Here is an 11,652-nt window from a genome sequence, read left to right on the forward strand (position 1 = left end):
TTTCCCAGGAGACAGAGAGCGGCCTACGACCAATAGCTTATGCTAGTCGAGGCCTTCGGCCCACTGAGCGTAACATGACTAACTACAGTTCCATGAAACTGGAATTTCTTGCACTCAAGTGGGCCATGGCAGAAAAGTTTCGAGAGTACCTCCTTGGCAACAGGTGTGTGGTTTTTACTGACAATAATCCGCTAAGTTATCTCCATTCAGCTAAACTTGGGGCCACGGAGCACCGATGGGCTGCTCAACTCGCTGCTTTTGATTTCGAAATTAAGTATCGGTCAGGTCGCAGCAACAAGAATGCTGATGCGCTTTCCCGGCAGTGTTTGTCTGGTTCTAGCCTGGTTGAACAGGCTGTTCCTGGCACTCTAGTCCCAGAGGCCCTCCAGTCCCAGAGGCCCTCCAACAAGCCTCGCACTTGGACTCTGGGGTACCTGCGAAGCAGTCTCTAATATCAGTCTGGCCAAGCCATTCCTCTTCAGATATCCGCTCCATGCAGGAGGTGGATCCCATCCTGAAAAATGTTTTGCTTTTTTGGCGGAGGCAGGTCCAGCCTACTCCAGAGGAGAGGCGACAGGTCCCAAGACCAGCGTTAGCATTGTTGCATAAATGGGATCGTCTGGTTGAACACGACGGTGTTTTATACTGTCGGATCTTCCGCTCAGATGGCGGGGAGGAAAAGTTTCAGCTTGTTTTACCAGCAGTCCTTAGATCAGAGACCTTGAGACAGCTGCACCAGGAACATGGCCATCAAGGTATTGACCGGACCAGTGAGCTGGTGCGACAGCGCTGTTACTGGCCGGGGATGTCTGCAGACATTAAGCAGTGGGTCCAAGAGTGTGAACGCTGTCAGGTTGCAAAGGATTCTGGGTCAGTGCCACATAGCTTCATGGGTCACTTATTGGCCTCTAGGCCAAACGAAATTGTGGCTATAGATTTCACATTGTTAGAGCCCTCTCGGGGTGGACTAGAAAATGTCCTTGTGATGACAGACGTGTTTAGCAAGTACACTGTGGCTGTCCCAACACGGGATCAGCGAGCCTCCACTGTGGCACAGGTCTTGTCTACGGAATGGTTTTTCAGGTTTGGTGTTCCCAGCCGTATCCATTCAGACCAGGGGAGGAGCTTTGAGAGTTCCTTGATCCATCAACTTTGTGATATGTACGAAGTAGCGAAGTCTCGTACTACACCCTATCACCCGGCTGGCAACGGACAGTGCGAGAGGTTCAATCGAACACTCCACAACCTTCTGCGCACACTGCCATCTTCCAGGAAACAGGACTGGGCTTCTTGCCTACCACAGGTACTGTTCTGTTATAATACCACTCCTCACCAGGATACTGGTGAGTCTCCCTTTCTATTGATGTTTGGTCGGGAGCCAAGGCTACCTGTAGATTTTCTTTTGGGCCGTGTTCGTGCGAGTGCAGGATTGGCTTGTGGAGCATCAAGCCAGATTGGGTATCGCCTTAGAAGGCGCTCGAGAGAGGCTGTTGGCTGCAGCAGGTCGTCGGAAGGAGCGGCATGACCAGAGGGTCCATGACGCACCTTTTCAGGTGGGCCAGTTGGTCTACCTTCAGGACCGTAGTATCCGGGGTCGCCATAAAATCCAGGACAAGTGGAGTCCCGTGGTCTTTCAGGTGCTGCGTGTACCTGTAGGTGAAGGAGCGGTTTACACTTTTGCTCCTGTGAATGACTTGTGTAAGGTACGTAATGTACATCGCAACATGTTGAAAGCCCAAATTCGGTCAGAGCCTTTGGCTCCACCTGCAAAGGCTTCACAACCACTCCAACACATGTTGCCTGGTAGCTCACCCAGCGGGTCTGAGGATGTTGACCTATGTTTGCTGGTCCCTGACACCCCTTTGCTGCCTTCAGAAGTGTTTTCTATCTCTTCAGAGGCCAGAGGGTCTTCTGTAGTCATCCCTGTGGAAGCTCAGCCAATCCCAGATACACCTTTGGTACCAGAAAGTTTTTGGCCCACCAATCGACTCCTCCTTTTCAGCAGGCCAACCCAGTTCCAGTCAGATGGTCTTGCGACGAACTGAACGCTCTACAGCTGGTCAACATTCAAATGTCCACTGCCTTCCTCGGGCAGCCAGTGTGGCGGACAATGGAGCAGTTGAAACTCCAGTGCCGGCCTCTAATGCTCAATTTGCCATTTTTAGACCTTGGTACTAACCCTCCATGTCTCTTGTGTCATCGTCGGGGCGACGACGCAAAAAGGGGGGGTAGAATGTGGCAAGTTGAAGTGACCCGCATTCTTCACGGGTGCACTCAATCACCGACAGAATCAGTCATTGCGTCATTGTGTAATTGCGGGGCAGTGCCGCCCACTGTTATATATATGGGCAGGTGACTGCGCCTTTGATGTGCGTCATACTTTCCTCCCGGATGCAGTGATCAGTCAGATCGATGTTTGGCGTGGCCGTGACAGATAGATCGGTGATCCATACTCCCCAATTGTGCGGTAGGTTACGCTGGTAGGATCATTAAATTCTGTGATGAAGTTACGGCGAGTGGTAGTGGTGTCACGCTTCCACTCTGTTGTTTGCAGAGTCTGCTGCATTGTCTGTGCGGAGCTGAAGTGTGCTCCCTCCACTGTGGGTGAACACATCAGTGTCGGAAGGTAAGCTGGCTACATTATGCTCTGGCCGCTGGAAGCTCTTGTTGGGCCGCTGACTGAATGGCTTTTTGGTCTTTAGTTGCTGTGGACGGCAAGTGAGCCGTGCGCTCCCTCTCTCTCTCGCTCTCCCTCTCCTCACGAGTCGGAAGCGCTGCGCTGCTATTCTCTGGTAGGTACTGTATATGCAGGCTGATCCTGGTGTGTTTTTAAATTGTTACACCACATTAAGATTGAGTATTTTTGCTCTTTGCTCGCTTGGCAGGTAATTGGGCCAGCCTGTGAATCGCGGTGCTGCGGCCCTGTAGAAACCTCAGCCTCCAAGCCGTGGCCGACTGCTGTTCTGTCTCCCTCTCTTTGATTGTTTTAGTTCATGCTGCCGCTACAACTACTACTACTACTACTACTACTACTACTACTACCACTACTTTCGTGACGAGTACAATTTTGTGATGGTTTAAATTATAGTTATGAATATTGTTTCAGTTTGTTAGTTGCTTTATTTTTTTGTTAGTTGTTTGGTTGTTTGTGTGTTTATTTTTGACTAAGTTGTTTGATTTGAATTACTGCATGTTTTCTCTATTCTCTAGGAAACTCGGACTGAGAGTGTTCGCCGTCCCACACCCCCTTGAAGTGAGAGTCGTAGATGGCAGCCATAATCCAAATTTTGACTGGGCTAGTGGAAAGATAACCTGCTGGGGGCCAAAATGTGCCAACACCTGCCTGCCCAAACCCCACAGCTCACTTCCTATTTCCCACTCCTCTTATTCTGACCTCACCAACGTACCACCTTGCTATCACGACCTCGCCGAGGTTTTCTGCAAGGCCAAAGCCACCTCCTTGCCTCCTCATCGTCCTTACGATTGTGCCATAGACTTGCTACCGGGCAGCACCCCCCCTAGGGGCAAGTTATATTCCCTTTCGGCCCCAGAGCGTAGAGCCATGGAGGACTATGTTAGGGATTCCCTGGCCGCTGGTCTCATCCGTCCCTCTTTCTCCCCTGCTGGAGCTGGATTTTTCTTTGTGGAGAAGAAGGATAAGACCCTCCGGCCCTGCATAGACTATCGTGGTCTCAATGCTATAACTATCAAGAACAGGTACCCCCTCCCCCTCATCTCCACGGCCTTTGAACTGTTGAAGGGGGCTAAGGTGTTCACTAAACTAGACCTACGTAATGCCTACCATCTTGTCAGGATCAAAGACATCTTACAAAACCAAAATACCTAAATGGTGTAATGCATTACACAGAGCAGCATATCTTCATGGAGAGGACAGTCAGAAGTCAAGTGTACTGTAGGTTGTATATTTGGATGTTCCAGGCCTTTGAATTTGGGAATATTAATATAAAAAAACTGCATAAATAAACTGGCACAAAAATGACCAGGAATCGTTTATTTTTTTGTTTTTTGTAAAATGCAGATCCACATTATTTTAATATTTTTGTAAAAAAAAAAAAAGACATAAAGTAGCAATAATCGTGCAGAATTCACAAAATAGAACATTTTTCTTTTCTTTTTGTTCATAAAACGAGCCAAGTGAACTTTGAACTGTGACATATTTCCAAATTTCCCAAATTCAAATATTAATTTTTAGTACTTTTTGCTCAGGTGTGTCTATACAGTTTTTTTTTCCATTAGATTGCCTAGTTTGTGCAGGAAAAAAAGGATATAATATTGCAAATTCTTATACCCTCTGTATATACTGTATGTTTAAACATAGTAATGGAAAAAAGGGTTCACACAAATATTGTATCAGCCAATCACATGGCAGCAACTCAACTGAAGTTCAAACCAAGGATCAGAATGGGGAATAAAGGGGATTTAAAATGTGGTTTGGTTGTTCGAAATGATAGAAAAGCTACAGCAACTCAAATAACCACTTCAATAACCAACCAAGGTATGAAGAAGACCATTACTGAAAGTACAACACCTTGAAATTAACGGGCTTCAGAAGATGGGTTCCACTCCTGCGACTTTTTTATGCGTCTTGTAAAGAGGGCAGTGAGTGTATGATGATAACAGTCATCTCCCCCCGCACTTGTGATTTTGTAGACATATCCAGTCGCTCTAAAGCAGGGGTGTCAAACTCAAATGACCTGGGGGCCAATGAGCGTCAAGTCAACTATTCACTCAGAATTGCAAAGTAAAAGTGCTTGTTTTGATATGGAAAGATGCCTACTTCACAATGAAATAAATCTAGTGATAGTAAAATCAGAGGAATAAATCTAAAACACGTAATAAAACACCAAAACACATGTGTGTAATTTAATGTTAATAATGTGAGTTATTATACAAATATTGCTGGCATAGATATCTAGTATTATACTCTCTCGCAGACCTTGTGGACCATGTTTTCATCATGATATGATATTAAGTGGTGGGCGGCATGTAATCGATTGGGGGGCCGCCAGTTTGACACCTCTGCTCTATAGAGAGGAAAACTAATGACAGTTTACACTGGTGTGGTGACAGTGAACAGAAATGAGGTCAATCTAGAATTAAATACCACGTAGAGAATGCATTGATTGTTCCATCACACATCACAGCACACGACACTACATGTTATGTAAAATAAAAAACAATGTTGTTTAGGAAGAACATACCACATCAAACATGCTTTGCATTTTCTTTATTAAGGCTTTTGTTGTGATTAACAAAACAAAAACAGAAGATCAACCATGTTTACATCCCTAAAGCATTAAAACCACCCACACAGGATACAACTGTGCATAACTCCTTTGTTACATACAATTCACACATGCTGCAATAGTTGTTTCAATAACACATTTGTTTTGATCCAGAAAAAATATTGTCAATATATCAATTTTCCTAAGTCAGAATAGTGACACTGAGGATCAATAGGATCTGTGTTAAAGTGTTTTAAACTATTATTATGAACGGTTAGAGCCTCTTAGAGTACAGCTTGCCGGAATAATAATGAAGCAGCATCAAAGCTTAATATTAATATTGTTTTCATAAAATGCCCACTCATTTGTCACCATATTATTCAACGAATGTAGTAGTTTCGTTGTACTCTATTGTTACTTAAAAATAGCACATGCACTCTTTACCCACTCCCCTGTTTTAATCATGACGGTGAATTTGAGCAAATGCTGAGCAAGTCACTCAAATGGCAACACTATTTGCTAACGTAGCTGGGTCCAAGTATGTGTACTTGACATCCAGACTCTGGTTTCTGACCTCAATGGCTGCACTTAATATCTTGAGTTCTCCCTGGAATTCCATTATCAGTTTGCAGGGAGTCTCTTCAAAGAAAAGTTGTTGTGGGTACTGACCCAGTGGGACCTGAAAAAAACAAACAAATATTATGTTTAATTCCACAAACAGTTATGTAATGTCATGAGTTACTTTGGTTAATACACAGTCTGGATACTAACAAAGTCACTAGACTGCTGACTGAGTAGCCACATGACCGCCATGCCATGAACTGTGGTGTTGACATCAGGCAATGTATCCAGCAGAGTGGCCTCATTGGTTGTACCCTTTGTGGTTGGTGGAGGAAGTTGCAGGGAGGTAGGATTGTTGGGCATCCAGGCCCCATAGTCGTACTACAAAAAAAACACTAATTCAGTCAGGAACACGCTCATCACAATTAAACTATATATTGCAATGACTGAATACAGTTAGATTTGGCACTGGTGGCTGTGCTCGTCAGATGCTTCCTGGATTGACCAAGCTTACTACATTTTCCTTGTGACCATGATAGAATTTGTGTGTTTAAGTTCAACGTCAAGAACTGCTACTGTTGAGTGTGGCTGTGGTTATCGATTGTGTGGCTCTGTTTATGTTAAAGAATCAATAAAGTGCAACACTGATCATTCAGGTATAATAAAGGGAATCACCTGTCCAGTGTTCACAGCCCCATGCTGGCATGAGCAAGTAAACATCACCATGGTGATAAACTTGACGAGGTCGTCCACTGCATCAAATTGATGTGGGATTCCTGGGAATTACAAAACAGATTCAAGTCTGATATATGGTTGATGTACAAGAATACAAATATGTAAATCTGCACATATCAATGTATTTAAACCTCACCTGAGCTTGCCTGAGAAAGGAACCCATATTTAAAAATGTCTCCAATCCACTTCTGCAGCTCAGAGTCTTTCTGGACCGCAGCATCATCCTTGTAGTAGAAGCTGAGAACTCCTTTCACAAACCTTTAACAAGCATGTCAAAGAACTGTAAAACACATTTTATAGACATTGTAGTTGTGAGTGATTTCCTGATGAGGTTATCAAATCATTTTTCCCTTCGCATAAGAAAACAAATGCTACAGTTTGGTAAAGTGTTTTTACCTATAGATTGTGGACAGAACACCTAAAACAAGCATGTGAGCTCCTCAGAAATGTCTTAAATCTGGACACAGGAATTGCTGAAAAGAACAAAGGCAGTTGTGTTGAAAGCTGTGTATAATACCTGAAGATGATATCCCAGAGCTGGAGTCCGTCATCCCTGTAGTAGAAGTTTGGAATGTCTCCCAGTCCACGCTCAGCAATGTCATCTGGTATACAGAGGGAGCTGTAGGTCACTGAGGTCAGTGATCTACTCAGGATCGTCTTCTTAGTCTCCTTGCAACCAGAGGCTGCGTACTGAGTGAGCATATGAAAGGAATATAAAGAAAGACAAACAGTATTGATTATAATGAAAAATAAAAACATTTTGTTGGTAATAGTCGACAGAGAGTGGTCATCTATTCATACCTTTGTGAAAACTCCCTCCTTAGAAATGAGAAGTTTCCGAGCTAGCAGGTTTATTTGCATGGTGTAGCGAGTGGAAGGCACGAGGAGCTGAGTGAAACCAGGAACTCAGTTAGTAACATTGTTATTTGTTCTCCCTCAGAACACAGAACATTTAGGCTGCTTTTTACCATTACTATATTAAAACCTATATACAGAGGCTATACGAACATATGTGCAATACAGAGTGTGTCTTATCTGAGGAAATTATATGTTGTTTCCTTTTGTACCAACTCTATAAACTATAAACACACCTGAGAAAAAAATTACTCAAACTTCTTGGAACCTGATTGAATTTGGGACATTTGGAATTATGTCACAGTTCAAAGTTTGCTTGGCTTGAACAAAAAATAAAATAAAAACGGTCTTCTGCACAATTAACGCTACTACTAAAACTATAAACACCCAGGATGTCCATATAAGGAGTTTTGTATTATTCCCATGGCAATTTATCAAGCGTGCACCTGTGGTACAGATCCGTGCAGTGAGCGCAGTAAGGGTATATACAGTCAGAAATCTCAGTGTATATATATATATATATATATATATATATATACATATACATATATATATATAACATTGTGCTGTGTGAAAAACTTCCCATTAAAACAGTTTGGGTCATTAGCTTCAGTATGTTATGTCACCTTGTACAGTGGATGCACCATTGGCAAGTTGCGCAGAAGTGACACTGCAAAAACCTCAGCCAGCAGGTGAGTGCGCAGCAGGTGAGTGTTGAGTTGATGCTCAGTGAACTCGGCACTTCTCACAAAAGTCTTGGCCAGTAACCAGTCGTACTCAGAATCAGAAGGATAAAAGATTGGATTGTCCTCTCCTGGCGTCTGCTTCAGCTACAGGACAAGATAATGAGATACATATTAATCCAATCAATACAATACCAAGAAGAAGAACTAGGTGAACCAGACACGTCTTGAACACACACCATACACACGTTATTTGCAAATGTTTCCTGTTTAAGCAGCTCATTTGAAAGATAGCTATGCATATCAATACTCCAACATCCATCTTCATTATCAATGATACTGTATACAAGTGCCAGTCTCACCTGAATAGCGATGGGCACCAACGTGTCATTCTGTTTTTTGAAGAGGAGGACGAGGGGAGCCATCAAGTACTGCTGTTTCCCATTGATCATTCTTGCTTTCACGCCGTCCAAAAGCTTGTAGTCACACAGGTATATATTGCCTTTCTGTTTGTCATTTTATCAAGAATAAAGAAAATATAAATGACAGTGCGTATATGAAACATCAAAATGTCCCATGCAATTGTGGGACAAAAAGGAAATGTTCATTTGTATGTATTGATATTTTCACCTTCATTTGTTCTGCCAAGCTACCCTCGCCAAAGTCCAAGCCTTCAGGGACAGGAAAGTTATCAGGCAGGACTCTGCAGCGTCTGATCAACATGGGGTTGACACCATTTAGATACTGGTAGCCAAAGAACGTGTCCTCCTTCCAGTGTTTCTGCACATATTCTGGAAAAAGTAGAAGTGAACTTCACTGACTTCCAGGATAACACAGGGCACAGTACAGCAGGCAGTACTTAAGGTGTGCGACACAGGGATTAAGTGTAGGATAACACTGCTTGTTTTAAAGGTTTTAAATGGACTGGCACCACATCATTTATCTGAGTGAACACTCCATCCAGAGAATTGTCAACCAACATGAAGCAGAGGTGACCAGGCCTTTGTGATGGTTGTTTCATAACCCATAAGAATCTGAACTCCTGATTTAAAGCCTCCTGAATCGTGGCTCCTATTGGACAGTGCCAGCTGTTAGTCACTGGTGTCCACTCATTACGTGCTGCGCTGTATCTGTTTTCTTCTCAATTTGAACATAATTTACAAAACTGACATAATGCTCTATTGAAGAAAAATGTAGAGATTGATATGCTGTACTCCTCAGGAGGAATGTGAGTGAATAACTATCATTTGACATCTCAGTCAATCTTTTTTTGTCTTCATTTCTTTGTAAAACAGTAAATTTGAAAATTCAACAACAGTATTAAAATATAATTTTGGTTAAGAAGCTTCTGCATACTGGTGTATTAACCTTTACAGAAACATTAGGTTTAAGCACTGTATATTCTCAGTCAAAATCTGTCTGTCATTGGCATTTGGATTGGAATGATGAAAGTTGTTCTTATATATTATCAAACTGACAATTCATTTAACTCAACTCAAGCATGTCTTGAATTAACCTGCTTAAAATGCTTTTCAGAGAGCCTGGATTGTGCTTTTGTGTACTGTAGGTCACACTAAATGAACCTTGAACATGAAGAAGCTGTTTCTTTTCTGAGAAATGTGATTTCAATATTTCCCATATGTTCTGGATATGTTGCAATGAAGTGACTGACAGTTTTGCTAAAACCATAAATCTAATGGTGGCCTTATACATTTGCATAACGAGTACTCCATCAAGCTAGTGCCAGGATAATGCAGTACCTGATATTTCACTTGCATTGCTGATTAACCGATGGATGTCATCAAAACTAGTCCACTTTCCACTGCAATAGAGCAGTTTGCTCAAGTTCAGCTGAACCTGTCTATGAAAGCAGAGTACCTTTATTAAGATATCTTAAATTAATTTGATGAGCAGATAAATGGATAGTTGAATCAATATATATTACCCATAGACTGCAGTCAATTTAAACTCTTCGTCCTTGGTGAAGGAGAACTGAACTTCAGGTGGCAAGGAATCAGTGGAATCTGCCTTCATGCAGTAAGGAAGTCCATCTTCAAAACTGTCCCAGCTGGTGAAAATAGAGAGGAACAGAGTCATGAGAAACGTTGTAGACAGCAGGGTGCTTTGTTTAGAGCAGAGGTTTCCCCACCAGAGGGCACAGACCCTGCTGGGGGGCCCAAAGCTCCACATACGTTTGCAAAGACGCTGCATTTACTTCCTTTTTGTGACTGTTAACAGCTAAAGTTAAAGGTTGCCTGGTGAATTACTGGGTCTTGTAACAGAGGTGCAAAGATAAAATTAAAAAACTGATGTAGGAATATTACAATTTTACAACAAATTCAATCATACAGCATACTCAATACAATATAAAAATAATAAAATATACAAAGTGCATTTAGGCAAATCATCTACAGTCACATGTCTCTGCCTCCAAATCATTCAACAATACTAAAGAGTTCAATGAGAGCATTTCCTTCAGTTTCAAACAATTTTGTAGTTTGCTCCATGTTGAGGGAGCTGCATATTTAAATGCCTTTTTTATCTAATTCAGTACGGACCCTCGGAATAGTTCCAAGGGTAAGTTTAAAGGTTAAAACTGGTACAAATGTTGGTCCCTCACCAATATTCTTCTGCTCGGATCTTGAGCTCCTGCTGCCTGTCGTACTTGCCAAGAGAATGGGTCTCTTCATAGCACAACAGAGCTTAAAAAACAAAAACAAGAACCACATACATTTTTTTATGTTGGCATGACTTTGTTCAGGCCTCCTTTCAGTCTAGCCTGCAATAACCATCGTTCTGTTGTCTTCCTTGGAAAGTTTAAAGCAAAGAAAATGCAGGAGAAGCAAATGTCCATACCTTTTCCCGCTCTGAAGCGGTGCACCTCACTGTCATCAATCCAGTGGTAGATGGGAAAGAAGTAGGTGTTTCCCTCAGGGCAGTTCACTTCTGCCTTAGCAGGGAACCAATCGTCTTCTGGGAAGATTCCTTGAGGCTTTTTGTCTATTTCTATCAGAATCAAATCTCCAAGGGATTTAGTGCAGTGGACATCTAGAGTGTTCACCTGGAGTAATGACAGAAATAGTTTGAAAACATTTATCAATGAGCTTGAGATTGAGTGGTATTCATAACCAAGTTACTGAGCATGAAAAAAATACGTTGTTGTTTATTAAAGGTGCTTTATCCCAAACTTACCTTGCTTCCCATGACGTTTAGAGAAGAAAATAGGCCTTTGAGCCAAGAGCGTTCGCTCTCTCCTTGTGTGCCCACCAGCTTAATGTAGACATCGTTAAAGGTGGAAGCATATACACAACTCCCAGTGAACACTTTCACTTCATATTTTGCCATTTTCACTAAGGCAAAATGAAGAAACCTGAAAAAGGAAAGAATACAAAATAATCATTCAGCAATAATTACATTCACTGTGACTAGCTGAACCCAGATGCACAAAATTGTAAAAATATAGTAAAAGTAATCCATTCTTTTTTTTACTGTCCAGTTACAGCTAACTTAATTATTTCATAGATAAACTTTCTTACCTTTGGTATGAAGATGAAGTAGTTTTCTGCTGAGAA

The 11,652-nt window shown here is 42.2% G+C and overlaps 1 protein-coding gene across 1 annotated transcript; it reads right to left on the reverse strand.

Moving 5' to 3' along the window:
- Positions 1–5,233: 5,233 nt before the first annotated feature.
- LOC131466339 (polyunsaturated fatty acid lipoxygenase ALOX15B-like) lies at positions 5,234–11,450 on the reverse strand. The gene is made up of 14 exons (XM_058639511.1): positions 11,273–11,450; positions 10,937–11,141; positions 10,701–10,782; positions 10,026–10,148; positions 9,841–9,941; positions 8,711–8,871; positions 8,443–8,586; positions 8,024–8,227; positions 7,344–7,430; positions 7,060–7,232; positions 6,679–6,800; positions 6,483–6,583; positions 6,018–6,188; positions 5,234–5,925 (listed from the first exon to the last, which is right to left on the reverse strand). The coding sequence occupies exons 1-14, from the start codon at positions 11,423–11,425 to the stop codon at positions 5,746–5,748; spliced, it is 2,007 nt and encodes a 668-aa protein (XP_058495494.1). The 5' UTR covers positions 11,426–11,450; the 3' UTR covers positions 5,234–5,745.
- Positions 11,451–11,652: the final 202 nt, after the last annotated feature.

The sequence above is a fragment of the Solea solea genome, chromosome 10 (assembly GCF_958295425.1).
Source record: "Solea solea chromosome 10, fSolSol10.1, whole genome shotgun sequence".
In the NCBI taxonomy this organism is placed as follows: Eukaryota; Metazoa; Chordata; class Actinopteri; order Pleuronectiformes; family Soleidae; genus Solea; species Solea solea.

What these genes read in the sequence shown, in the direction of transcription:
- LOC131466339 (XM_058639511.1), bottom strand. Translation starts at nt 11,425, where the DNA reads ATGGCAAAATATGAAGTGAAAGTGTTCACTGGGAGTTGTGTATATGCT. An exon ending in CCGCTTCAGAGCGGGAAAAG is followed by an intron (nt 10,783 to 10,936) that starts GTATGGACATTT and finishes TTGTTTTTTAAG; the next exon opens with CTCTGTTGTGCTATGAAGAG. An exon ending in AGGAGGGAGTTTTCACAAAG is followed by an intron (nt 7,233 to 7,343) that starts GTATGAATAGAT and finishes ATGCTCACTCAG; the next exon opens with TACGCAGCCTCTGGTTGCAA.